The sequence below is a fragment of the Papio anubis genome, chromosome 3 (genome assembly GCF_008728515.1).
Source record: "Papio anubis isolate 15944 chromosome 3, Panubis1.0, whole genome shotgun sequence".
NCBI classification, from domain to species: domain Eukaryota; kingdom Metazoa; phylum Chordata; class Mammalia; order Primates; family Cercopithecidae; genus Papio; species Papio anubis.
Window position 1 is genome coordinate 127210283 of NC_044978.1, and position 27916 is coordinate 127238198.

Consider the following 27916-nt stretch of genomic DNA (forward strand, 5'->3'; position numbering starts at 1 on the left):
CTTGGGGTAGGAGTCTGCCCAGCCTGATTAAGGAACAGTGAGGCCAGTGGGGCTGCAGGTGTGAGTGTGAGAAGTCAGACACGAGGCCAGATCACGGAGGACCTGGCAGGTGGTAGGACTTTTGTTTTGTACTGAGTGACCTAGGGAGATCCTGGAGGGTTCTGGGGAGAGGAATGACATGACCTTACTTAGGTTTTAAGAGAATTACTCTGGCTTCTGTGTTGAGAACATTCTGAAAGTGAGGGTAGGTAAGGGAAAAAACAGTAAACATTTAAGTATCACTATCCTATAAACTATAATGGGATAAGATAAAAAAGATATAGACAGAAAATCAAGGTAGTCTCTGGTGACTGCCTACTTGTTTGTTCTGGTCACTGTGACTGCACATAAAAGACCAAATCTCCCAAATAAAAGTCAGGGTTGGTAAACAGTGGTACGTGTGGCTATAACAGCTAAATACTTCTATTTGCTTATTTAAATTATCCTAAAACATAAAAAAACAGAATTGGTTTCCTAAATTACAGTTTTTGGCAGTGACTAAAGGTCACAATAAAGAACAATAAGCCCCAACTTTCCACAGCAGCTTTTATTTTTCCCTTAAAAAAGAGTCCATTTTCTTATAGAGACATTCATTTACGAAAGACCCACATCAGGCTTTTTCTAAAGTGCCAAAACTTGTACAATCCTCATAACTTCAGGTGAGAATTATAATGGGCAGAAGAATGTATCAAGTAAAATACTCAAGGCCATCTCAAATCCTGAACAGTCCCTGGTTTCTGTGACACGGTGGAATTTTGCTAGCAAATAATTGAATTAAAATCCAGGTAAATATGTTCTAAATCTTCAGGTTCTTAATTCTTTAACATATTGTATCAGATTTTATATTCAAATCTAATTATATTTTGAAAAAAATGTTTTAATAATTCCTAGAAAAATTTCATTCATTAATTTTCTATTTTATTCTCTATACTCTTCTTTGTTTTGTCTGTCTTCTTTTCTTTCCACAAATTCCCGAGGACAATCCCTAAAAAAACTATTAGTCCCAGTGTTCGGTTGGAGATAAATTTATTCCAACAGTCCTCAGGTCTGTGGATGTCTAGAGTGTAAATCTGCAAGAGAGGAACACAAAGTTGTTTTAATACCTACTCTGGACTTTGGGTCATCACAAATAAACATGTTAACACAGAGGAGGAAACAATAAATACAAAAAATACAAATACAAAAGATAAAAAATTAGCTGGGCATGGTGGCACATGCTTGTAGTCCCAGCTACTCAAGAGGCTGAGGTGGGAGGATTGCTTGAGGCCAAGAGGTGAAGGCTGCAATAAGCCGTGATCACCCTACTGCACCCTCCTAGCCTGGGTGAGAGAGTGAGACTCTATCTCAAAAACAAGAAAAAGAAAAAGAAAAATTTACCATATTTTTCAGTTGGAATCATCCAAGCTGTTTCCTAAGAACTTTCAGTTGAGGGCTGCATGAATGCTTGTGAGGCAACCCATACTAATTTTAGTTCTAACTATTTAGAAAGTTCTTCCTTATACTAACTGATCTAAAATCCGTCTCCCTGCAACTCCTACCCTCCAGTTGTGGTTTTAGTGTCTGGAGCAAAGTTTCTCAATGGAGAACAAGTACCATTTGGGCAGGACAACTCTCTATGATGCAGAGTAATCTGGTGCAGCACAAGATATTGACTGTATCTGGCCATCATCCCTATAGTCACCTCTCCTAGTTTATTATGATAACCAAAAATGCCCTCCCACATTTCTAAATCTCTCCTGTTCAGGGACCTACATTTAGAGGAGGGGAGCTAGAGACCTAAATTTGTTGCTAGTAATCTAGAACAAGCATACTCCTTTTTCCCCATGCTAGCCCTGCAAATAACACTAAGGAAGTCTCATGTATGTTCCTATCCTCCTTAGGCATGGGGGACTATTCTTTATTATGTGGTCTGCAGACTTACAATCATCATGATTTCCTTTATCTTTAAATACTAGAAGATAGCTATGACCATCTCTAAACACTGTATCGAAAACTGGACAGAGAGGCCAGGCGTGGTGGCTCATGCCTGTAATCCCAGCACTTTGGGAGGCTGAGGTGGGTGGATCACTTAAGGCCAAGAGTTCGAGACCAGTCTGGCCAACATGGCGAAACCCCGTCTCTACTAAAAAAATACAAAAATGAGCTGGGCATGATGGTGTGTGCCTGTGGTCCCAGCTACTAAGGAGGCTGAGGCACAAGAATTGCTTGAAACCAGGAGGCGGTGGAGGCTGTACTGAGCCAAGATCGTACCACTTCACTCCAGCCCGAGTGACAGAGGGAAGACTGTTTCAAAACAAAAAATAACAACAACAACAACAAAAAACTGGACAGAGGACCATAAATGCAATTTAAAATATAAAGTGGGCTCCAAGTATTTTTTTTTTCTTCCTTTGAGACAGTTTCCTTCTGTCACCCAGGCTGGAATGCAGTGGCACCATCTTGGCTCACTGTTACCTCTGCCTCCCAGGTTCAAGTGATTCTTCTCCCTCGGCCTATCGAGTGGCTGGAATTACAGGTGCACAACACCATGCCCAGCTAATTTTTGTATTATTACTAGAGACAGGGTTTATCTATGTTGGCCAGGCTGATTTTGAACTGCTGACTTCAAGTGATCTGCCCACCTCGGCCTCCCAAAGTGTTGGGATTATAGGCGTGAGCCACTGTGCCTGGCCGAGTATTTCTTATAATATTTGTGATTTGTCTTAATAATTTTTGCCTTCCTGTACTATTTAATATTCAGGTGTTTAAATATTAACCTATACCCATTATCCAGACCAGACAATCAAATGACAATGTCAGTCCTCATGGAACTGAGCTACGACCAAAAAGGGATGCTGAGAAATTCTGAAGGGAAAAATAGCGACATCCTGGAAAGTCACCAATTCACATTTTAGTTTTCACAGTGAGGAAAACAGTGGAGGGGACACAGCATATGGTTTACTTTATAGACATCAGATTCTGATTTCCTTCATACCATGTTATGTAAGTCTTGCCTACACTGCTAGTAACTGGCAATAATCTGTATAAAATCAGTCATCTAAATATAGCTTCATGAATACCCTTTTTTTTTTTTTTTTTGAGAGGGAGTCTTGCTCTGTCGCTGAGGCTAGAGTACAGTGGCATGATCTTGGCTCACTGGAACCTCTGCCTCCTGGGTTCAAGCCATTCTCCTGCCTCAGCCTCCTGAGTAGCTGGGGTTACAGGTGCCTGCCACCATGCCCGGCTAACTTTTGTATTTTTAGTAGAGATGGGGTTTTGCCATGTTCATGTTGGCCAGGCTGGTCAAACTCCTGACCTCAGGTGATCTACCATGAATACCTTTTTGATTCTGTTTAATGAAAATAACAATAACATTGATATAAAAATATAGTCAATTTATTAGCAAGTGATTTAATCAAAATTAGATTTAGTTCATTCATTTTACAAGTCAACAATGTAGATTCTCAACATAAGTTTGTGACAGGTAGGGGATGTGGTGTGGGTGAATATCCTGAAATGACAGCTTCCTGCTCTCTACTGGCAGAACTTTGACATGTTCTGCATTTCCTGTCTTATCTGGCCTTGGTCTTTATGCCAGCAGAAACCAAATTTATGAATAATTAGTCTACTAACCATCACTAGAAACCCAGTTTTTTTTTAAAGCTTTATCTGTCAGTTTGCTTTTAGAGTAATTCAACTCAAACCACAAGCTTCAGATATTACCGAAATTTTTCCAACCATGAATTCAGAAGTAATTCCAGGAAAATCAGAGGGGAAAATTTGGATTTAGACCTGTATTATTTTTTTTTAAATAATATAGCTTGGCTGGGGTTGGTAGCTCACACTGGTAATCCCAGCACTTTTGGGAGATCAGGGCAGGAAGACTGCTTGAAGCCAGGAGTTTAAGACCAGCCAGCCTGGGCAAAATCTTAAGACCCCATTTCTACAAAAAATAAAAAAAATTAGCCAGGCATGGTGGTGCATGACTGTAGTCCCAGCTACCCAGGATGCTGAGGTGGGAGGATCACTTCAGCCCAGGAGTTAGAGGTTGCAGTGAGCTGTGATTGCATCATTGCGCTCCAGCCTGGACAACCCTGTTTCAAAAAAAAAGTTTAAAAATAAAATAAAATACTATAGCTAGCTTTCTTATAAGTTGAGGCCAGAGGGCAGGGGGCTCTGTTAAAGGTAGTACAAGCCAAGTAGTTGTTTAAGAAGTTCCTTGCCAGGTAAACACAGAGGGCATACTGTTTAAATAATTTTTATAATTTATACTAAGGAAATATGAGGGACAAATAAGAAAAAGGTCAAACCTGGTGAGTCAGATGGGCTCCTACAGCACCCAGGGCAGCGTAGTAGGGAGCAGTCTGACCACTGTTCACACCCACTAGGCTCAGCGCCCCCAGCATTGCAACACTGAAGCCGCTGAGCCACAGCTTGGTGTTTTCTCCAAACCGCAGAGCCGTGGACTTAAGACCAATCAAAACATCATCTCTTTTGTCCTAATATCAGAAAGAAAAATAAACTGTTTTTTGAGATTTAGTTCACACACCATAAAATTCACATTTCGAAGTATCAGATTTAGTGTTTTTTAGTATATTCACAAGGTTGTGCAACCAATTACCACTAACTACTTTCAGAAGAAATTGTCTTTTAAAGAACATGCAGATATACCATAAGCGGTGAAAGATGACAGTAACTCAGAAACAGGCTGATCAGTAATGAATGTGCAGGTCAATCAAAGTTAAATACCACTGCTAAAATCACCATCCAGCTTCATTTCTATACATCATTGTATTTGTTATAATCCTATAATGACTCTTAACTATATTTTTACAGTGTTAGGATTACAATTCAGCTCTAATTCTTCCCATAGCTCCTCTCTACCTCAGAGGTCTCAAATCCCAATAATCTCCCGTACATTTTAGTTTCAATCTTGCAAAAGTCACAGATGTAGAAAAATGCTCACTTACCACCTAACCACATCCACTCATTTTCCACTTCAAGCCCAATCGATCCCTTGCCTTTTCTATCAAATCCTGTTTAGGTAGAGCTAGGTCTTGATGATATAACCACATGTAGCTGCCTGGTTTCTCCCAGTAAGTTTACTTGTAAGCATCTTCATATACTGTTGTAAATAATGATGGTCACGTGAGATCAGTGGCTGCATGCTGAACTCTCTGCACTGACCTACAGGCAGACAGCAACCTGACAGGCTTCCCTTTGGGGCCCAAATCCAAATAACAATGACTGTGGATGTTTCTGTTTTTCCTTTCATACTACAATCGCCTTCAGGGTGCAAACTGTCTGTAATTATGTGAACCACAAAAGTGCCAATGAGTATGTGGTGTTTTCCTGAAGTTGTTAATCTAATTGGAGTACCGGTATCCTAAACACTGGTTCCAGACCTTACTGCAAAAAGTACAGGCATCTCTTCTAACCGTAAGTCAAGTTTCACTTTGGAAGTAAGGCTGATTACAGATCTGCCTTTTCAAGATACTACAAATGTAGCGGGGCATAGGAGGTTTAGTGGAAGAAAACAGGATGAAATCCAGACATATTCTTCAAGTAAATGGTTGAGAATACATAATCATATTTCAGAAAACTACTGAGAAAAACTTTTTTGAAAAGTTCATAAATGTATTCTCAGAACATGTACTATCAAATCATCACACTGTATACCTTGGATGTGCATAATTTTATTTGTCAATTACTCCTCATATAAAGCTGGGGGAAAGTTTATAAATGTAAAAGAAAAAAATGAGTTTTTAGAATTGAATTTATCAAAAAGGCAAAATCAAAAGCTATAAAAATGCATATAATCCTTTACGTCAATAATACCACTTGTAAAAATTTAACTGAAAAACTCCTATTCAAGAAGTATTAATGATTAGAACAATATTACTTATAATTGTGAAAACTCAAACAACTTAAGTAGTCAAAATAGAGAAACTGTTAAATTTGTTTCAATTATGGCACATCAAATTTATGGCATGTTAAATTGGGGCATAGACTATCTCATAGTCCACAGTCTTAAAGCGACAATGACAAAGAATTGGTAAAAATATAGGAAAATGTTCACTATCTACACCAAGTACAAAACTTGCATAATTCAACGATTAGAGGGACAGGAGAATGTAGTGGTTAAAAGCAGTGTCTGAACACTGGGCTTGAATCATAGTTCTGCCACCCACTAACTGTCTGACATGACAAATACTTCTTCACATGTTTCCTCTTCTGTTAAGTGAGGTTAATGTTTCAGTACTTTCCTCGAAGGCTGTTGGGGGATTAAGTTTGTAAAGTACTTAAAACAGTGCCTGACATATAGTAAATACTACTTAATTGCTTGTAAATAAAATAAATGAGTTGAATTTTGGTAAACACACATAAACATTAAAAAAATATTTTGTTGGAGCCATGGAACTGTGAATGACCTTCTTTTTAGAAAAAAAATTCTTCCTCCTTAATTCGGTTCTTAAAAAACAACAACAAATTTAAGAAAAAAGGTTTTCTCCTTAATTTGGTTCTTTAAAAACAGCAACAACTAAACCAAAGTTAAGAAAAAGATAATTTCTTTACCTGATGGGCATAAATAGTATCATATATTAGTGTCCACATAACTCCAGAAAAATAAAGAGGCAGGCAAACAGATGGATCACAGGAACCCTTGATAGCAGACCATCCAAGTAATGCTCCCCAATTAAATGTCAAGCCTACAATTAGCAAAACACAAAAAGGGGGAAAGTCTATACGTACTTTAGAATCCTAAAGGGAAGGAGTGGCATCGGAGCGCGTTCAGTGCTCCTGGGTATCAGACTCAGTGTGTGCTGCTTTCTGTGGGTTCCTTCCTTAAACCCTTTCAACCCTCGGTGGTAATTATTAGCTCCCTTTTACAAAAAAGAAAACAGGCTTAGAGAGGTTAATAACTAAAGTAACAGAGCTAATAAAAAGAATAATATCCCCTAATTAAGTAAATAGTAGGTTTAAAGAGAAGATTTATCCCACCTAGTATGGTGCGTGGCACTATCAATAACAGTAGATGCTGGGATCTGAACTTAGATCTATCTGACTCAAAAACCCATGTTCTTTCTGTTACCACTCTGCCTCCCCTACCAGCTACAGAAACAAGAATACACATAGGAACACTGATTTATTCCACAAGGGCATCATCTCTGAGGACTGTAAACAAACACCTACAGGTTGACAGCTCTCAAATCTCCACCTGCAAGCCTGATCACTCTCCTAAGCTCCAGACTGCATACTGAACCGTCTGCTGGACTTCTCTGCCTGCAAGTTGCTCATGTACCTTAAACTCAATGTGTCTCAGATACCTTTTCTCAGAAACCCCTTTTCTCCTCCTATATTACCTATTTCCACTCATGTCCCCTCCTTAACTGATTAAGTGCCTCTCCTTTGTGGTCCCGTAGCGCTCCTGCCTGCCACGTTGTACTGCAATGACCTGTTGATCTGTCATCTCCATCTCCAGCTCCTTAAAGATGGTCAGTGTGTTTTAGTCATTTTTATTTTCCCAGTACCTGCTGCAATTCCTGGCACAAAGTAAATGTAGGGGTTCAATAAATGTTTGGAGTAAATATACCAGCTTCTTAATATTATCTTACAGATAGGAAATGCTTATATTGAGAATATAATTTCAAATTTAATAAAGAGAACATTCAATGAGAGGATCTTAGAAAAAGATAAATATTCTACCACAACTTCCCCGCAAATCAGGCTCACATCAGTTTCCTGAGTTGCTTTTAGTTCTTTCATTTACTGAAAAAAATGATTCAAAGAACTAGAGTCATTCTAGGAATATTCTAGGAATAGAAAAGTCTGGGAATAGACGTTTTTGCAACAGATTCTGATACTGGCTTACCTTACTATCTTCCTTTTTTTTTCAACAACAAGTATGTATTCAGTACCTACACTGTGCCAAGTGCTATGCTAAATGCTGGGCCACAATTCATTAACTGGAGACCACAGGAGGCTCTCAACATATTCTTGGTTGAATTAATGCTGTTGAAATGAGTTAAGTGCCGGATTAGAATCCTACGGTAGCCCAGAAGAGACTGTCTAACTTCTTCCTGAGAGGCTTCACAGAACAGGAGCTGTCTAAGCTATCACATACACTTTAACCCTTGTTTTCCTGCCACAGAGTGCTTCCTACCCCATTCCCCAAATTCTTCAGGGCATCTAGATTAAACATTTTTTCATGACATACCGAGATTTTTAAAACAACATTTCAGAAAGCAATGATGGCCAGGCGCGATGGTACACACCTGTAATCCCAGCACTTTGGGAAGCCAAGGCAGGCAGATCGCTTGAGTTCAGGCGTTTGAGACCAGCCTGGACAACATGGCGAAACCCTGTCTCAACAAAAAAAATACAAAAACTAGCCAGGCAGGGTTGTGAATGCCTGTAATCCTAGCTATTCCAGGAGGCTGAGGTGGGAGGATCACTTGAGCTTGGGAGGTCAAGGTTGCAGTAGGCTGAGATCGTGCCACTGCACTCCAGCCTGGGCAACAGATCAAGACCCTGTCTCAGAGAAGAAGAGGGGAGAGGAGAGGAGAGGAGAGGGGAGGGGAGGGGAGGAGAGGGGGAGAGAGGAGAGGAAAAAATAATGATGATGATGATGATAACCCTAATAAACATGCAAGATTTCTTAGCTAATAAAAATAGCCAACTGCTCTCCTTTAAAATGTGAAAATCTACTATTGGTTAGGAAAATCACATGACTGATTTGTCATTTCATCTTTACCTATCTATCTACCTATCTCTCCATAAACATGTAGTTTGCAGGTATCAAAGGAAATACTTAGAGTTATTTTAAGCTTACCCAAGGCTAGTTGAGGCCAGTACGTAATTCTTTTCATTAGTGGGTAGGTGGTGACGAGAAGTAAGGATCCTGCTCCCAGAGCTATACTGAAAAGAGGAAAAACAATTAAAGTGATTATTACCACTACCTCTTAGAAACCACAAAATACTTTAAGACAACGACATAAGTAATACTAATTGGAAAATATATTTTATCTTAAATTATATTTTATGTAGGTTATCTTCCTAGACTTTGACTTTCCCTATTATAAAGGATGAGTTGAAAACTACTTTAAATGTTACAAAACAACCAAACAAAATAATAGCTAACACATATAGTACTTTCATGTATTAGGGACTATTCTAAGTGAATCACATTTGTTAATTCATTATAATCTTCACAATGACTCCAAAAGGCAGGTATTATAATATGAATGTTTATGCTCTTCCTTTTTGGCAGATGGGAAAACTGAAGCACAAAGAAACTAAGTAGTTTGCTAATTGTTATATAGCTAGTCATAGCAGAGCCCAGATTCAAACCTAAGGTAGTCTGGCTCCAGAGTCCAACCTATCCACCACCAAATGTTAACTACCAAATGTTACTGCCTCTCTGAACTGTTTGCAAATATTAAGGCATCTAATAAACTGAGATGTCCTAACTAATAATTAGAGTCAAGATATCCCTCCTTATATGCATGATGCAGTGTTACTTTTCTAGAAAAAAGGAAACACCTGTGAAAATGTGATGAAATAAGATGTTCTTAGGACCTCAAAGTTTATCTAACACTACCCCTTCCAGAAATAACCTTCCAAAGGTATTTTCATGTAATTGATGCTATCAGGGCAAGGCATGCAAAACTAAGTCTAGTCTCTATATAAAGTAACTCTTTTTGTCTTTCTTCTCTGGCATTGAAGTACTTTGTAAATAGCAATCTGATACACACAAGTTTCGTTTTGTCTCATTTAAGAGATATAGGAATGAGTCCTCCCACTTCTTTCTTCAGTCATTGATTAGTAACACCACCCTGGGAAAGACATAGTTCCTCTTTTTGCAAAATGAGTACAATCACTTCTGCTTTAAGTCTACTTTATAGATACTGTCAGCATAAATAAAATTATACACATATGTGTGGCTGTATACACACACATCCACGCACGCACTTAGAAAACCTATGAAATTGCTTTGTGTCACTTAGGGAAAGTAGTACAAATACTGAAGGTGGTTCAAAACAAATTAAATGTTCATTTCTTAACTCCTTTGGCTGAAAGCATTCTTGAAGCAGATTTAAAAATGTGTGGTGAGTTACTTACACTTGCTAACTTACAGTTGCTTGATAAGTAGCAAATGAACAACTTTGTGATAAAGATATTTCATTTTATTCCTACTTTCTCCATTTCAAAGGAGAGGTTTTATACATGATGTGGGAAACATGTTTAATATACCTGTAGTAATTCAGACACAGAAGAACACCCAGTGCCAAGGTTAGCTGTCCCCCGAGAAAAACAAAGGACTGAAAAGTTGAAATGTCTCCGGCGGCTATTGGACGACTGGCTGTTCTTGTAACCTTAAAACATAAAAACAGATACCTGAACTTCATGTAATGACTCAATCATTTACTTAAACATTTAGTGAAGAGACTGGCCCATGGTGGGCACAAATATGAATGAAGAGAGAAATCAACATTTTAAAACAGCTTTGAAAAGAACTAAAAATTCCCACCACTAATTCTCTTTTCTCCCATCCCCATCTCTAAACAAACAAAGGAAATTCCTGGCTGGGTGCAGTGTGGCTCAAGCCTGTAATCCCAGCACTTTGGGAGGCTGAGGTGGGAGGATTGTTTGAGGCCATGAGTGCAAGACCAGCCTAGGCAACATAGGGAGGTGCTGTCTCTACAAAATAAAATAAAATAAAATAAAATAAAATAAAATAAAATAAAATAAAATAAAATTAATGAGTATGGTGATGCTGCGGCCCCAGCTATTGGGAGGCTGAGAGCAGGAGGATTCTTAACCTAGGAGGTTATGAAACTGCAGTGAGTGTAAATCACACCAAACTCCAGCATAAGGTGACATGCATGTCAAATAAAATAAATAAATAAATAAATAAATAAAGAGACAAAAACAGCTTCCTTATCGGCTATTTTGGCTATAACATGTTCAATTTCCCTCAGAGAAAGCCTAAAATATTCTGAACTGGCACAATCTCAGCTCACTGCAACCTCTGCCTCCCAGGTTTCAAGCGTTCTCTATGAAGCCAGTAGCTGGGATTACAGGCATCCCACCACAAAATGCCGACTAATTTTTGTATTTTTAGTAAAGACAAGGTTTCATATATTATTGAGAGAAAGCTGGTTTGAACTCTGACCTCAAGTGATCCATACTGCCTCTGACCTCCCCAAAATTAGTAGGATTGGCAAGAGCGCAGATCCAGCCTTGCAATCTTCTTAACAGGGGTCCTTAACAGATAAAAATTTGTTGAAGTGAGTGCAAAATTCAATTTTCCTCTTATGGTTGTGCTTTTAAGTATTTCTCTGGCTTTCAAGATTTCATAATTTCTTTAGTTTTCAGAAGTTTGATTATAGTGTGTATTGAGGTGAGGATTCTGTGTGTGTTTATCGGTGTCTGGAGGTTGCTCACCCTTCTTAAATATGTGAGCAGTCACTGCTTTAAATTTGGGGCTTTGACTGTCTTCTTCAATTTTCAAGCTAACTTCCTTTCTCCTGCTTTTCCAAGACTCATATGAAATGAATATTAGATCATTTATTTATAGTCAAGGATGCTTAATTTTCCAGTCTATTTTTCCTGTTTTCCAGATGGTGTCATTTCTATTATTCTATCTGATTCTTCGATTCCTTCTGTCCCCTCCATTCTGCTGTGGGGCCCCATCCACTGAATTATTATTACAATTATTATTATCTTTCAGTTATAAAATTTCTGAAGGAGCTGAAGGCCATTCCTCAGCCCGGGCTCAAAACTCTGAGCTAGCACAGGCATCCCATCCTCCCATCCCACCACCATATATCTCAAACTCCCTGAGCCAGTATAAACACCACCTGGAAAGTCTCTGATAAGGAGACAGCCGTTCAAGGCGCTACTGGCCAGGGAACGAAAAGGGCTGCTTTGTTCCCCTGCAGCTTTGGACACAAAAGCAGGCAGCTTCATGACTATTTGGGGGGCCCTCTTGTATGCACTGTGTAAAGGAGGGACCAAGTTCGGCTGCAGTAAGATCCCTGTAGCTTAGCTGACTCACCGGACTCTGGTGGTGTCTTTGGGGAACAAGCAGTCTGGGCATAGCATCTGGGGGTTCGTCCGGGATTCCCCAAGCCCTGCCAGACCCTAGTCATGAGGATCGAGATAGATCTACTGATAGGTGAGCTGGCTTCGTCTCCGTTTGTCTGTCTGTATCTGTGTCTGTTCACGATCTGAATCTGTGACTTCGCGAGGTCTGGAAACTGAGAGCTGGCACAGTCTGTGAGCCTATAGGGCCGACCAGTGGAGACCAGTGGGAGGCGTCCTAGCTCTCTTCCTGATTTAAGTGCGATCAGAGTTGCGGGGAGCGATCCGAACAGCAACTGAATCGACCCGGTCTCCGGGTGTGCGCGTCGTCTAGATCTGTTCCCGGTCTCTGGTGCGCGTACGATGCAGAATCGGCCCGGTCTCCAGTGTGGCCGCGTGCAGTGGATCGGCCCGGTCCCGAGTGCCCAGCTTCTTGGTCCGAATCTGCCCGGTCCCGGGCTCCACCAACTTCCAGGCGCCCGGCTCCGGTTCGGCTGCACTTCCGGCCACACTTCCGGGCAGCTCTTCGTGCCGCTTCCGGTGCCACACTTCGGCTCCCGGTTCCAGCACTTCGACGATCCCCAGACTCAACTCGGTCTGTACCCTCCGGCCAGTCCAGACTCCAATAGCGGATTTCAGCGGTTAACCGTTCGCCGGAAGAGAAAAGTGAGATGGAGAGGAAAGTGACCGAAGAAAAGTGAAAGGAAATGGAAAAGGGCGGCAGGCCGGTAGAGGGATGAAGACAGAAAAATTTGGGGTGTGAAGAAAGGACAGGATGACGAGAAATATGAATGAACAGGGCACCAAAGAATGGATCGGGGTTACGGACGGAAGGCGGTGAAGAATAAAGGGAGAACAAGCCCGAGGAGGAGGGAGCGGCGGCACTTCCGGAACCGCGAAAAATACTTTGAAGAACCGAAGTAGGCCAGTTCCTGAAGGCTGCGCGAACGCCGCTAACGCCAATAGTGCAAATGGACATAGATGACACAGGAATCCCCAAGGCTCCAATTTAGCAGTTCTCCACCAATGATCTGTACCTTTAGAAAGCCTTGGGGTCTTTCTAGGTTTTTCTGTGAACAGCTTAAAATTTACAGCGGCTTTTACTGGATAGTGTCATGTTAACCCACCAGCCCACTTGGGATGATTATCAGCTTAGCTCCTCAAATCTTGTTTACCATGGAAGGCTGAGAATACAGATAGAAGCTAGAAAGCTGGAACAGGACGGCAGGTCAACCGACCTGTAACCCGACCTCACTCATGTGACCTTTCCTCTGAGAGCAGGCAGTGGAACTACAACTGCAGGCAGAAGGTAGGGGCAGCTACACACCTTCTCATGAACTCTAATTAATTCAGGGCTGCTTCCTTTCATGGCTCCCATAAATTGCAGCCAAAGTATATTCTATTCATAGGGAAGAGACACAGAGCCAACCACCTAGCAAAGATTAATGGAAGCTCAGGCAGTACACTACAGATCAGGGCTCAGGGAAATCAGGCAGCCCCAGATAGTAGAAAACTCAAAATTAGAAAGAAGAGCTTTGGAGGAAAGCGGGAATTCAGGACCTCCTTCAGATAGCCAGCCAGGTTTTATCTTTCTAGAATACTCCAGAAAAAAGCCAGACTAAGGCCACTGAACAGGTCCTGGCAGCAGTAGTACAGAAAAAAAAAAAAAAAAAACATCCAGAGTACACCCAACCTAGAAGCCCCAGGCATGATAATCTGAAAAAAGACCAATGTGCCTACTGCGAGGCTAACCACTGGTGGGCTTTTGCTTCGCGAAAGCGGGACCTGGGCACCTTCCCGACTACCGGGGCACCGCTCAGTTGCCGCCGGGTTAAAGAACTGCGGGACCACGCTTCCTGGCCGCGCCGACCTCGTCTGGTTCACTGATACGGGTAACTTCGCATCGAAGGGCCAGAATGCGCTGGGCGACGGCGACTTCGAGAACTAAAATCTGGGTGATTGCAAGACATCAGCCCAGAAGGCCGAACTGATGTCTCACCCAAGCTCTTACCTTAGAGGCGGGGAAAAGCTGGCGGTATGCCTGGGCGGCCGATATATGCTTTGCCTGACCTATACATGGAATGACTACAGGGAGGCGGGGTTACTGGCTGACTGAAGGAAAGATAAAAAACAAGCAAGAAATCCCTAGCCCTGCTAACTGCAGCCCTAGCAGAGGCCAGAAAGTTCGGCCATTTGTGCATTGCAGGGCATCAGAGAGCTAACTACCCCAACTGCTCCAAGGCAACTTTGAGGACCAAACTGCACGAGAAGGTGGCTGAAACTCCCAGCCAACTCCGCCCACTCCAGCTCCCTGACCGGGCCCCGGGACTGCACTGCTGGAGTGAGCTAGGCAGGAGGATCTCCAGTGGATTGACAAACTTCCCTGAAACAAGATCAAGAATGGGCGTGGACTGATACTAAGCATTAAAACCATCACCACCAGAAAAATTGGACAACAAGAGTGTTAGAACACATCCACGAACCTGCTGGTGGGATGATGACCAGACCTGATCAGGCGGCTCTAGATTCAGACGTGGCGAGAGATGGCCAGCAGCTTGTCGTGACAAGTTGCAAAGTCTGCCCAGCTTAACAGCATACTACTGATCCCAGGCTGCAGGGAACAGAAATTCCCGGGAACCAGGCCCGGTGTTGCGGAAAGTGGAGATTTTACTGAGATAAAAGCCGGAAAATATGGGTATTGGTACTTACTTGTCTTTGGTGAATACTTTCAGGGTGGACTGACATTCCCACCAGAGAGAAGCTACTCAGGTTGGCAACAAAGAAAATCTGAAACCTCCCCAGGTATGCAGCTTCCCGAATGGGTCAGACAATGGGCGACCTTAAGTAAGCTAAGATGAAAAGTCAGGATTTGGCTTCCATCATGAGCAATTGGAAACTACATTAGCTTGGGCTGGAACAGGACAGGTGAGAGAATGAATGGGACCTTAAAAGAGACCTTAACTAAATTGACTGGGGCCATTGTTGGTGGTCCTTCTCCCCTAACACGGCTCTGATTTCGGGCCCGTAGCACCCTTTGACTGACCTTGCTTATACAAATTATGTGCTGCTTAGACCCCCACCCCTTAGTTTAAGCCACAAGATGATCTGCTCAAGTCTGGAAACAGAAAATATCTCTGAACTCTTGTTTTTTTCCCTACAAACCTTGCAGAAAATTCATCAGAAATCGGCCCAAGCTGAAGGAACTATATGAGACGGTCCCCGCCCGACACCCATCCACGTACCAGCCGGAGACTGCCGGGTCCTAGTCAGCGACACCGACAAGAGACCCTAGAACCCAGTGGAAGGACCACTCCGGGTACTATGAGCACACACCCGCAGCCTGAAGGTAGAAGGCATCGCGTACGTGGATCCGCACGCGTCAAGAGCCGGTAGACCAGCCTCCGATCTTCTGGGACCAATCCAAAGGCGGCAATAAAGCACCGGGCCGGCGGCGGACTGTGGACGAAACTGAACAGCACGAAACTCACCCGCTCTTGAAGCAACTCCTATTTCAAGCAACCGGTGGGCAGTCAACCTCACGTTAGTAGCCTAATTGGCGCTGGGAAATCACAAAACCAGCTCATAATCCCTTGTCTGGAGATTCTGGCTTCGAACCTTCCACCCTGGGCAGCTTTCTTAAGCCGGAAAAGGTATTGGCCAGTGCTGATTGCCCTTCCTCGGTGCAACAATAGTCTACCAGTTTTGCTGGTTTCAATAAGCCAAACCTATGACAATGCTTTTTTTTTTTTTTTTTTTTTGGGGGTTTGATCAGACTAAATATAATTGTAACACTATTGAGTGGCACCAAAATGCCGGCTATCCTTACCTTGTGTAACATCCATGAACCCGTTATTGGGAGAGGAAACAGTTAGACTGTTGGCCTTCCATGCGTAGGCGGGATGGAGACTTTCACGCCCTTGTGGATGTCAGAGACCCTGGAACTCCCGCTGGACCAGCCTGTAGCGAGATATGCTCCCCTCCTCCACCCCCATGGCCTAGCAGTCACCTCTGTGCTCTGCTTGGCTGAGGGCCTAGTGCAAATGCTGCCACTGGTCCGCGGGAATCCAGCGACAGGAAAACAGACCAGCACCACAAGACTCGTCCTTTCTCCTGGTTAAAGTTAGCCGAAGGACTAGAACTTGCTAACCACAGGACTTCATAGCCTGTCTGGCTGCTTTCTGTCTTTTGCTCCCGCTCTCTAGAGGCGTCCCGCTAACTGCTGTCCACCTCTGCCATGGGGTCACTCTCACCCCAAGCTAACAACTCGAAACCTCTGGTGTGCTCTATCCTGAGCGTGCCTTTCACTGTTGAATGGGAGAAGTTTCCCTGCTGTTTCTCAGGAACGTTCTCCAGCCTCTTAGCATCCACTGCCCTAATATCACCTTAAGGGGCTCCATCGGGCATATTCTTCTGGTGTAAATGGAACCTTATCTAAAACTCCACCTAGTCCCTCTGTTAACAACCTGCTGTGTCTCCTATCCCATTAGTTCCCGGGTTGACTCTACTAGCTGCTGGCCGGTTCCTACCCAGGATATACGGTAGCTTTGGTTCAGTGTATTTATTCACCCAGACCCTAGACCAAGACCTTGGACCATATTTCTCCCCCTCATTGGGAATCTCCCTCACGCATCATGTTCGGCCGGACTGGGGAGGCCTGGTCACCCTGTAGAAAGTAACAAGTTGTACCAATATGAATTTGCGTTTGCTATGGAGAATTAGGCTGAGTCACTTGCCTCCTTCAGCGGCAGCTCAAGTCCCCTAGCTCGGGCAGCACTTGAGAACCCGGGAGAGCCCTAGACCTCTCACTGCAGAAAAAGGTGAGTAAATTGTATATTTCTAAAGAAGACATTGTTTCTACATAAATGAATCGGGACTTGTAGGACGGGTCCAGCAGGATTCATAGAGTTAAAAGCACTGAAGTAAACACGACAGGTTTCTTCTTCTGGAATGGCGTGGAGATTCCTCTATGTGTTTTCTCTGTTAGCCCCTTCCTTGGACCTACTAAGTCTACTATTTCTGCTTACCGTGGGACCTTGTGTTGATGGCAAATTTTACAATTTATTAGAGAGATAGATTGACACATTACAACTCATGGTCCTCCAGAGCCCAATACCACCAGCTGCAGGCAGGCAAAGTCAGGGCCACTTAGACCCAGATTGGCTCTAAAGATACCTGAAGAGGGGAATGAAGGAGCTGGGCTGGGCTGCACTCGGCAGGGCTCCGCTGAGCCTAGCACAGACATCCCATCCTCCCATCCCACCCTGTACTTATATCTCTCAAACTCCCTGAGCCCAGTATAAACACCACCTGGAGGTCTCTGTGGGGAGACAGCAGTTCCGAGCTACTAAGGCATGAGGAGCCCGAAAATTTCTTTGTTCCTACTGGACTATATAAAAGCGAGCCTTCCGCATTGTTGGGGGCCCTCTTGTATACCAACAAAGAGGAAGGGACCAAGTTGAACTTACAGTAAAGATCCTACAGCTTGGCTTTGACTCTGGACTCTGGTGGTCTTCTTTGCACAAGGGGTCATGATCTGGGCATAACATTTCATTTAGGTTTCTCCTTTATATTTCCTATTTCTTTGCTGAGAGGTGGTATTTTCATTTGTTTCAAGCATGTTTGTAATTGCTCTGAGCATATTGCAAGCTGCTGCTTTAAAATCTTTCTAAGAAATTAGCGGGCGGTGGCTCAAACCTATGTATCCCAGCACTTTGGGGAGGCAGAGACAGGGATCACGGTCCGGGGTTGAAGGACGACCATCCCTGGCTAACCACAGGTGAAACAGTCTCTAAATACAAAACTCAGCAGGGCGTTGGTGGCATCTCTCAGTCCAAGCTCCTTCCTTTCAGGAGGCTGAGGCAGAGATAGCATGAACCGGGAGTGAGGCTTGCAGGTGAGCTGAGATCCGGCCACTGCACTCAACCTGGGTAGTGACAGAAAGACTCGCGATCTCAAAAAATCCTAACATCTGCCATATAAAGTGTTGTTCATAACGTTGTCTTTTCACTCAAGTTGATTTTCTAGATGGTATGTTAAATGATTCCTTAACTAAATCCTGGACATTTAAATTATTATGTCATGTGAGACTATGAACTTGTTAAACCTTTCATTTCAGTTGACTTTTTTTGACACTGCTCTGGCAAAAGAAGGGGGTGGGAGATGCTGCCTAATTGCTACCAGCTGGGGTTACAAGTTCAAGTTCCCAACCTGGTTTCCACTGGTCCCTGCCCAGTAGGCTTTTTATTTTTATTTTTTTCCTGTCTGTGCCCAATGACATTTCCAGATTTCTGGCTTCTTCAGTTCCAAGTCTGGGATATATGAAGAAACACAAAATCTAGGAAATTCTTTGGGTACTGAGGTCCCTGGCCAGTCTGCCACCTTTTCTCCACAGTCCTCTTATGTTTTTTTTATGTATAATGTCCAGGGGTTTTAGTCATACTTAGCGGAAACAATAGGGAAAATACATCTATTCCATCTAGTCCATCTTCCTGGAAGCAGAAGTCAAAATCTATGTAATTAGTTTTAACTCTAGTCAAAAGTGTGGGATGTAAACGTTTAGGGGAGAGTCTGTCTACTAAAGATGATAAAGCAATTTATAATTTTGCAGTTTGGCTTCAAATACTTAATCTCAAATGTTCACTTATCTAAACAGACCCATGCTTCATAAACTGTTAGTAATTTATGGCACTATTTTTCATTTTCTGGAAGGCTTTTACTAAGCTAGAAATTTTTTTAAGTGATGAACTACTATTAACATGTTCAAGAGTTATCTTGAAGTGATATATGCCAGAAGCCTCATTCACAGAGTGTACAGAATAAAAACTGACCGGGATGTGTGGACCTCCAAATCAAGAAAGTGTGTATCTCATATGTTTGTTGGTTTCTTGTATGTCTTCTTTTGAAAAATGTCTGTTCATGTGCATTGCCTACTTTTTAATGGGGTTATTTTTTTCTTGTTGTTTGAGCTCCTTGTAGATTCTAGACATTAGCCCTTTGTTGGATGCATTGTTTGTAAATATTTTCTCCCATTCTGTAGGTGGTCTGTTTACTCTGCTGATTATTTCTTTTGCTATGCAGAAGCTTTTTAGTTTAATTAAGTCTCATTTGTCTATTTTTGTTTCTGTTGTGTTTCCTTTTGGGGACTTAGTCAGATATCACTAATCATCAGAGAAATACAAATTAAAACCACAATGAGATACCATCTTCTATGCCAGTCAGAATGGCTATTATTAGAAAGTCAAAAAACAGACGTTGGTGAGGATGTGGAGAAAGGGGAACACTTATAAATGGTTGGTGGGGCTGTAAATTAGTACAATCTCTATGGAAAAAAGCATGAAGATTTCTCAAGAACCAAAAACAGAACAACTAATTCAACAATCCCACTAGTGGGCATCGACCCAAAGGAAAAGAAATCATTTTGCCAAAAACACACCTGCACTCGTACATTTATGAGAGCATTATTCACAATAGCAAAGTCGTGGAATCAACCGAAGTGTCCATCAATGGATGACTAGATTAAAAAATGTGGTATATATACACCGTGGAATACAAGGCCATAAAAAAGAATAAAATCATGTCATTTGTAAAAGCAACATGGATGGAACTGGAGGCTATTATTATTAGTGAAATGACTCAGAAACAAAGTCAAAACCACATGTTCTCACTTATAAGTGGGAGTTAAACAAGGGGTAGACAGAAACATACAGAGTGGAATAATAGACACTGGAGACTCCAAAAGGTGGGAGGGTGGGAGGGAAGCGGAGGATGAAATACTACCCATTAGGTCATACTACATATGGGTACACTAAAAGCCCAGACTTCACCACTACACACTATATCCATGTAACCCAACTGTAACTGTACCCCTAAATCCATCAAAACAAAAACATTTTTAAAGAAAAAGAAAAAAGGACAGTGTGCACTCCTAGCAAATTAAGGCATCCCAATTGTGTCAGAGAAATGCTTTACCATACAGCTCCTGCCACTCTTCTACTATACCCCATATCCTCCAGCCACACGCAGACCATGTAGTTGCTGTTATCAAACAAATACGCATCTCACAGCCATGCCTCTGGACCTGCTGTTCCCTCTGTCTAGAGAAACCTTCACCCTCTAGCCCACTCTTTTTTGCCATCCTATTCTTTTAGAGTTCAAAGGTCACCCCTGCCTAGAAAGTTATCTCTAATCCTCTCCCTTAGGTTGAGGTAAGTGGTCTTCAGCGAGTTCCCTGGTGAATACTATTCTCAAAAGACTTTTGCTGTATTATAATTACTAAACCCTGAATGTCAAGAATGTTGTATTTCATCAATGCAATCCTAGAACCTGCCACTGGGTCTTCCACATAGCAAGTACCCAATAAATGCTTTTGAATTAAAAAATATATTAATGGCCAGGCGCGGTGGCTCATACCTGTAATCTCAGCACTTTGGGAGGCCCAGGCAGATGGATCACTTGAGGTCGGGAGTTCAAGACCAGCCTGACCAACATGGAGAAACACCCTCTCTACTAAAAATACAAAATTAGCCGGGCATGGTGGTGCATGCCTGAAATCCCAGCGAGTCAGGAGGCTGAGGCAGGAGAATCGCTTAAACCTGGGAGGTGGAGGTTGTGGTGAGCCGAGATCACACGACTGCACTCCAGGCCTGGGCAACAAGAGTGAAACTCCGTCTCAAATACACACACACACACACACACACATAACACTATTCTATTAACAAAAAATTATTATAGGTATGCCTTGCTTAAGGAAAAATCAGACTACATAAAAGGCAAACTAGGAGTGATTATTAACTTTATATAAGTTTATGTAAGATTATTCACTTTTTATAATTCAATGTGGGTTTCTTTTAAAATCAAATTTCAATTGATTATTTACTCAAGCATTTAATGATCTTGTACTAATTATGGCATACTTGCTAAGATAAAAAGGCAAATAAGATGGCCCCTTTATTTATTTCCTTGTTCTATTGAAGAACAAGGAAATAATTATACACATGCATTAGAATAGGTACAAAAAAAATCCAGAGAAAAATAATGCACCAAACTCTTTTTTTTTTTGTATTTCTTAGTAGAGACGGGGTTTCACCGTGTTAGCCAGGATGGTCTCGATATCCTGACCTCGTGATCTGCCCGTCTCGGCCTCCCAAAGTGCTGGGATTACAGGCTTGAGCCACCGCGCCCGGCCGCACCAAACTCTTAACAGAAGTTTTCTCTAGGGGATAAGAGGAGGAGATAAGGACAACTTGCACTTTTCCTTGGTTGCAATTCTATATTGTCTACATTTTTCAGAACAAGCATGTATTATTTTTCTAAGGAGAAAAAATGGGTAAAGTTATGTTTTTAAAAGAAACAATTATAGGAAACGCTAACAAGGGCTGCCTTGATTCACTTGATTTATGTAAGAATAGTTAGGGCTCTAAAATACATCTCAAAGGAAGGGATGACAGATCTTTGGACACTTGAAGGTTCAGGATGGATTTTTCACTTTCACTCCTAACCTTTAACTCCCTCATCCTCAGTCTTCCAAATTCTCAATTCACTTTATAATAATAAAGTACACACCTTGCCCCTGGGGCTACTCTTGTGTTGAGAAAGGAAGTATTGTACTCTGCACTTTGCAATACCAGCTATTCAACTGATCCTGGCACTTTCTATGCTGGATTTCTGTAGTCACTGAATGATCTTGTTGCTTTATATGGCATTCAAAAGCGATACCACTATGTTATTCTGCAGAATTGAGAAGAGCCTCTCTATTCCTTTTCAGGATGAAATTACCTTTTTATCATAGTCCTGGTCCCACATATCATTAATAGTACAGCCTGCTCCACGCATCAGAATAGCTCCAGTGCCAAAGAGGGACAGCATGTACCAATCTGGAAAACAACCTGGTTCAGCTGCCAAACCAATGCTCCAGGTACATGGTAAATACAGCAGCCAGGTTCCTAAGCAAAAATAAAAAGACAAAAAAGGTATACATTTAAGTCAGTTAACTGTCTTCATTTGTTTAAACACCACATACCAAAGAAATAAAGACACTATAAGTAAAAAAAAAAAAAAAAAAAAAAAGACAAAACTGAGAGAATAAATTTGCAACTCAAATCACAAAGGACTCCTTACTATGCAGAATGCGGAGAAGAAAGAGATCAACAGTTTAATTAAAAACTAGACAAAACACATAATAAAAATTCACATAAAAAATACAAATGGCTCTTATACGTATGAAAAGATACTCAACTTTGAGAACCACATGAAAACTACATTGAGATAAAAATGTTCACCTATCACTGGCAAAACCCAATGTCTGACAACGCACTCTAGGGAGTTGAACACTCTTATGTATTTCTAATGAGGTTACAAAATGGCCCTACCTTTGTGAAGGACAACTTAAAAATTGTTTATTGTGTGTTTATACATGTATATAAATATATATATGTACCTACATATAAAACATTCATACACGAATGTTAATATGCTCACAGACCATGTCAGGAAGAACACACCAGAAACAGATAATACTGGTTGCTTCTAGGGAGGGGAACTGTGTGGACAGGAGACAGGGGTAAGAGACTTGCCTTTCACTCTACACTCTAGCACCTCCTGAATATTGTATCATATACACACATGACCTACTCAAAAAAGGTAGCAAAAATTTCCTTTACTATTGTTAGTACAATACACTAAGATGGTCTAGTTTAATTTTTACCTTTTTTTTGAGACAGCATCTCACTCTGTCACCCAAGCCAGAGTGCAATGGCATAATTGTAGCTCACTGTGGCTTCAAACTCCTGGGTTCAAGTGATCCTCCTGCCTCTGCCTCCCAAGTAGCTAGAACTACAGGTGCAAGCCACCACGCCCAGGTAATTATGTTGCTCAGGCTAGTCCCAAACTCTTGGCCTCAAGTAATCTTCCCACCTTAGCCTCCCAAAGTGCTGGGATTATAAGTGTTAGATTTTTTGTTATTTTGAACTGAGTACTTTGCAGCTACAAGTACAAATGGGGTTAGTTCTTAGTACTTAACCAATAAACTAGATGAAATTAAGACAAAAACAAATAGATTATATAAAAGACTTCAAATATGAACTTTAATATTCTACTTCTAAAAGAAAGTCTTTCAACTGATGTTTGGATATGCTGCCTATTAGATACATTCTGAGCTTTCCTTCCCTATGGAGGGATACAAGAGAAAAGGGATTTGGGGCTAAAGAAAGTTCAGATCCCGAAGAAAAAATGGTCAAATGACTAAAGTCCCTGGAATCATGTTTAAGCTTCACTAGGTTTAAGCTTTATTCATTTATACATATTGATGAGGCATATACTCTGTGCCAGAACTGTGCTAAGAACTGGGAATACAATGGTGGCTAAGACAGAGGTGGCTTCTGCCTTCATGCAGCTCATAAATCAAAAGGAAGAAATGCAGTTAAATAAGCAATAACAATAAAAGATCAATCCAACAACAGGACAAGAACAGGGTCCTTCAAAGGCATAAAACAAAGCTGTCCAAGTTAGTTAGCTAGTTTTGGGAGGCGGTAGAGAGGAATCAGAGTGTCTTTTCCAAAGGGGACTTACATTTCCACAACAGAAAAAAAAGTTAAGGAGAAGCCTCAAGCTAACACCTTGAGAAATGGCCAGTCCAGACCTAAATTCAGGTTGTCCTGGACAGACTCATACTTGGTACACCCCACAGTAACAATGGTTAACATGTACGGAGTGTTCATGAAGCGTCAGGCAGTGTTCTAAATGCTTTATATGTCTAAACGTATTTAATCTTCAATGACATCTTTATATTAAACTTAATTATTTATATATTTATATTAGAGATAGGGTCTGGCTCTGGTGCTGAGGCTGGAGTGCAGTAACAAGATCATAGTTCACTACAGCTTCTGACTCCTAGGCTCAAGCAATACTTCCGCCTCAGCCTCCCAAGTAACAACCTTACATAGTAGGTATTGTTAATAACCCTATCTTACAGATGAGGAAACAGATAAACAGAGTGGTTTAAGTAAAACATAGTAGATGTAACTACTTTCTTTACCCTGGAGCTCTGAGTATAGTTCACAAGGGACAGAGGAATAGCTGATCCTATCCTCCTAGGCTAGAGAAGAAAGAATACCACTTCACAGCTATTATTTTCTGTACAATTAGAACTAAAGGTTCCACTAAAAAGAAAAAAATTCTAGACAGAAAGACGTGTAACCACCTATAGTGTTTTCTATCAGGAACAAAACTCGCTTGGCCAAAAATCTGTATTAAAAGTACCATATTCACTTACTGATAGGAATCTGCAGAGCTCCCCTACAGATGACATGGGTTCCTACAGTGAAGGGGAAAATAAGACTTCTCAGTTCTATGTCTGCCACTTGTAAGCTGAGTGACACTAGACAGTAAAGTATCTTAAGGCTTAAGTCTTCATTTCATCTGTAAATGAGGGAAGAGAACAGCTACCTCAAAGAGTCGTTATGAGATGACAATATTAATGATGATGTTATAACAATAATAACAGATACATGGCCCTTATTGTACCAGGTGGTTTCAAAGAACACTTTTGACTCTCACAACAAGCCTATGAGATAGGCACTATTTTTATTACAACCATTTTACAAATACAGAAACTGATGCGGAGAGGGAGTAATTGTGCCCAGGACCACACAGGTAAAAAGTGGCCAAGGTGGTATTCCAACCCAGATGGTCTGGCTGCAGTCTGTGTCCTAAGTCCAATGCTGTCACTCTGTACACCCTAAATCTCTCCATACACTTCAGTTTCACCTGTTCTTTTGTCCCTACTGATTCTTCGCAACATTTTTTTGTCTTCCATATGACACTTTCATTCCCCACACTTTTCTGTGAAGAAAGATGCAGAGGTAGCACAGACAAGAGACAAGTAGATTGCAAAAAGAAATGTTTCTTGTAGAAAAAGAAGAAACTCTATGGGAGATGAAATAAAATGAGCAAGTTCTGAGGGGTGATGAGCAGATCAAAGACAGATGATCTTTAAGACATCATCACCCATAAATGTGGTAAAACAAAAAATTACACTTCCAATTTGGTGGAAAGAGTGCCACCTGCTGAAACTTTCCGGAATAAGGTAGTTTGGCCCATTTGAAAGAAACCATTGCCTTCTCAAAAACAATGAAACCTGCTATTGATCAACGAAGGTAACAAGCTATAACTTCAATAAAGTAAAACAATGAACATACAATTACCCCACAAAATAAGAATTTAAATAAAGAATTATCAAACCTGGAATTCTACTCCTGTCAATTATTGTTCCTGGCATGTGTTAGGGGTTCAAATGAATTCTAACATTGTACTATGTAGTTTTCTGAAAAATCCTGTAATGATCACCTTATTTAGAACCAAACCATGCAGGCTAGTATCTTCCTAACATATACAATCTGTAAGTACAATATTCTCCATCCCCACTTCTAAGATAATAATGGCTGTTTCTTCAGCACATATTATGACAGGCACTGTTCTAAGCACTTAACATATATTAATGAATTTTCATGACCTCACAAAGTCCACATTATCATTAATAGTATCTTCATTTTACAGATGATAAATGGATGCCCAGAGAGGTGAAGTAATTTAACCAAGGTCCCTAGATAAGCAGGGTGGAGGTTCACATCCAAGAGGTCTGGCGCCAGAGTTTTGTTCATAACCCCTTTGTTGCCTCCTGTTACACGGCGGAAGGTCCAGCCACTAAGATAGAAGCCAGAGGTTTAACTGGGGAAATGGGAATAATGGCAGATGTTCATCTATAAGCCTGCACTGCCACTCCATGCCACAGACTCCAAGAACAGAATTATAGTCAGGCTTCAGATTGGAACATGAATCTCCCCAAAATGCATGGGGGTCATACACAGCCTCCCAATGATGTCACGGCTGTCCCTATCATTCAATGGGCTTTTATGTTTTAATGGCTGACTGTTATAACTTAGTGCTCTAATCCCAAATAGGTCGTGCATAAATCTAGAATACCAAAAGCAAGGCCTAATTTGGGTCTTGTATGGGCAAAAGTGGAGTGAATGTACCTAGGCCTTTGAATACATCCCCATACACTGCAATGGCAAATGTCATCATCTAGATTGGCTGGAGTTCATCCTCCACTTCTCCCTCCACGTTATCCAGCTTCTTCAGACCCGTTCTTGTCTAGTCTCGTTTCCCATTTTCCACACCCACTTGGTGTTCCAGGTCAGGCTTATAATCGTAGTGTTCTAACACCCCATCCTTGGTTCTTTGCAAAAATACTTCTCGCACTAAGATCTCTTCTCTCCTTTGCAAAATCAACTTGTCCCTTGGAGTACAATTTCTTCTTGAAACTTTCCAGCAAGGGACCCACAGCAATTTCTCTTTTTCCCTGTAGCACTTGCTATCTGTACCACTCATATTTGATCTGTATTTTTCTAGCTCACCAAATAGTCTTTTTCAACTAGACCAGAGTTCCTTGAAAGCAAGGAGTTTCCATAGTTCTTTCTATCTCTATGGCCGGACAATGTAGTAGGAACTTATTAATTCACTTAACACTACTTGAGAAGCCAATCAACCAATAAGAGCATAAGGTTAGTGGTGCTATTAAGAAAAATTGTGGATAAAGCGATAGAAAGTGAGGTTGGTAGGTGTTAATTAAAATAGGAAAGTCAGGGAAATCTTCCTGTCGGGGGCGATTGTGAGCTGACAGGCAGTCCGTAAGCGCTGTCTCTGCTGCGTTCAAATGAATTAAATCTTTGCCTTACGGGTGACACAGGCAAAAGAGCTCCGACTCAGTATCAAAATACAGAGTTCTTCTAGTCTGGCTCTGACGAGGAGCCTTAGTTTCCTCAGCGTCTTAACTGTCTTAATTATTGTCTTTGTGGGCCTTACAAGATTGCGGGGAGGATCAAACATTCTAATAAATGAATGAGGGCCACGAGAACGGAACCTTCCGCTTGAGTCACCATTTAAACAAGTATTTGTGGAAAGAGAATTTCTTGCCCGCTTCAGGTGCTCAGGATGCAGACAGACGTGAAACTGTCGAGTCCTTTAGGAGACTGTCCAGACTGCGTGTCCCGAAGCGACTCGCCCCTGGGCGCACGGCAGTCGGCAGCCAAGCCCAAGCTTTCATGCTCTCATTTCCATCACTTCCGGGCCGGCCGCCGCGGACAGCTCCGCGGAGCCGAGTTGGAGGCTGCTACTTGCAAATTCCCGGGCTGCCCGCCCGCCCGCACTCACCAATGGGTTTGTCCAACCGCATGAGGCGCAAGTACGGCTGCAGGGGGCGGGGCGCGGAGTTCACCACCGCCGCCGCGGACAGGCTGAGCTGGCGCCCGCGCGGCCCGGGACAGGCGGAGGGCTGCAAGTCACCACCGTGGGGCGCGCCGGTCGCACGCGCCAGGGCGAAGGAGCGGCCCCGCCAGCCCGGCACCGACGCCAGTGCCACAGATCGCAGGCCCCGCGCGAACCCCGCGACTCGCGAGCCCAGCATGGCGCTGGGGAGGCCGGGAGAGCTCGGATTGACGTCATTCCCCAGCGGGCATGCGCAGTGGCATCCGCAGGATGCAATCCAAGTCGCCAGGCTGGGAAGCGGCGTGGACACAAGCTTTCCTCATCCTTACTTGAGAAAAAGGGGTCATCGTGGTCGCTTACTGTAAGGGAGGAATACTTAATGTAAAAGGAATTCCTGTTGGCAAAAGGCAAAAAAATTACGACAAATGTAGTTGTAATTTTTTACAACTCGATCTCGATTGACTTTGTGATTCTGTTATCGGGCAACACGCAGAATAGGGGTCTCTGAGGAAACAAACAAAAAATAGAATCGGGCAACACCTTATTCCAT

At 42.1% G+C, this 27916-nt stretch overlaps 1 protein-coding gene across 1 annotated transcript; it reads right to left on the minus strand.

Moving 5' to 3' along the window:
• Positions 1-568: 568 nt before the first annotated feature.
• COQ2 (coenzyme Q2, polyprenyltransferase) lies at positions 569-27813 on the minus strand. The gene is given in 9 exon segments (XM_003898677.5): positions 569-1109; positions 4329-4517; positions 6595-6728; positions 8852-8937; positions 10273-10394; positions 21880-22046; positions 27313-27585; positions 27588-27650; positions 27653-27813. Coding segments are annotated over 9 exon segments (1260 nt in total). The 5' UTR covers positions 27714-27813; the 3' UTR covers positions 569-944.
• Positions 27814-27916: the final 103 nt, after the last annotated feature.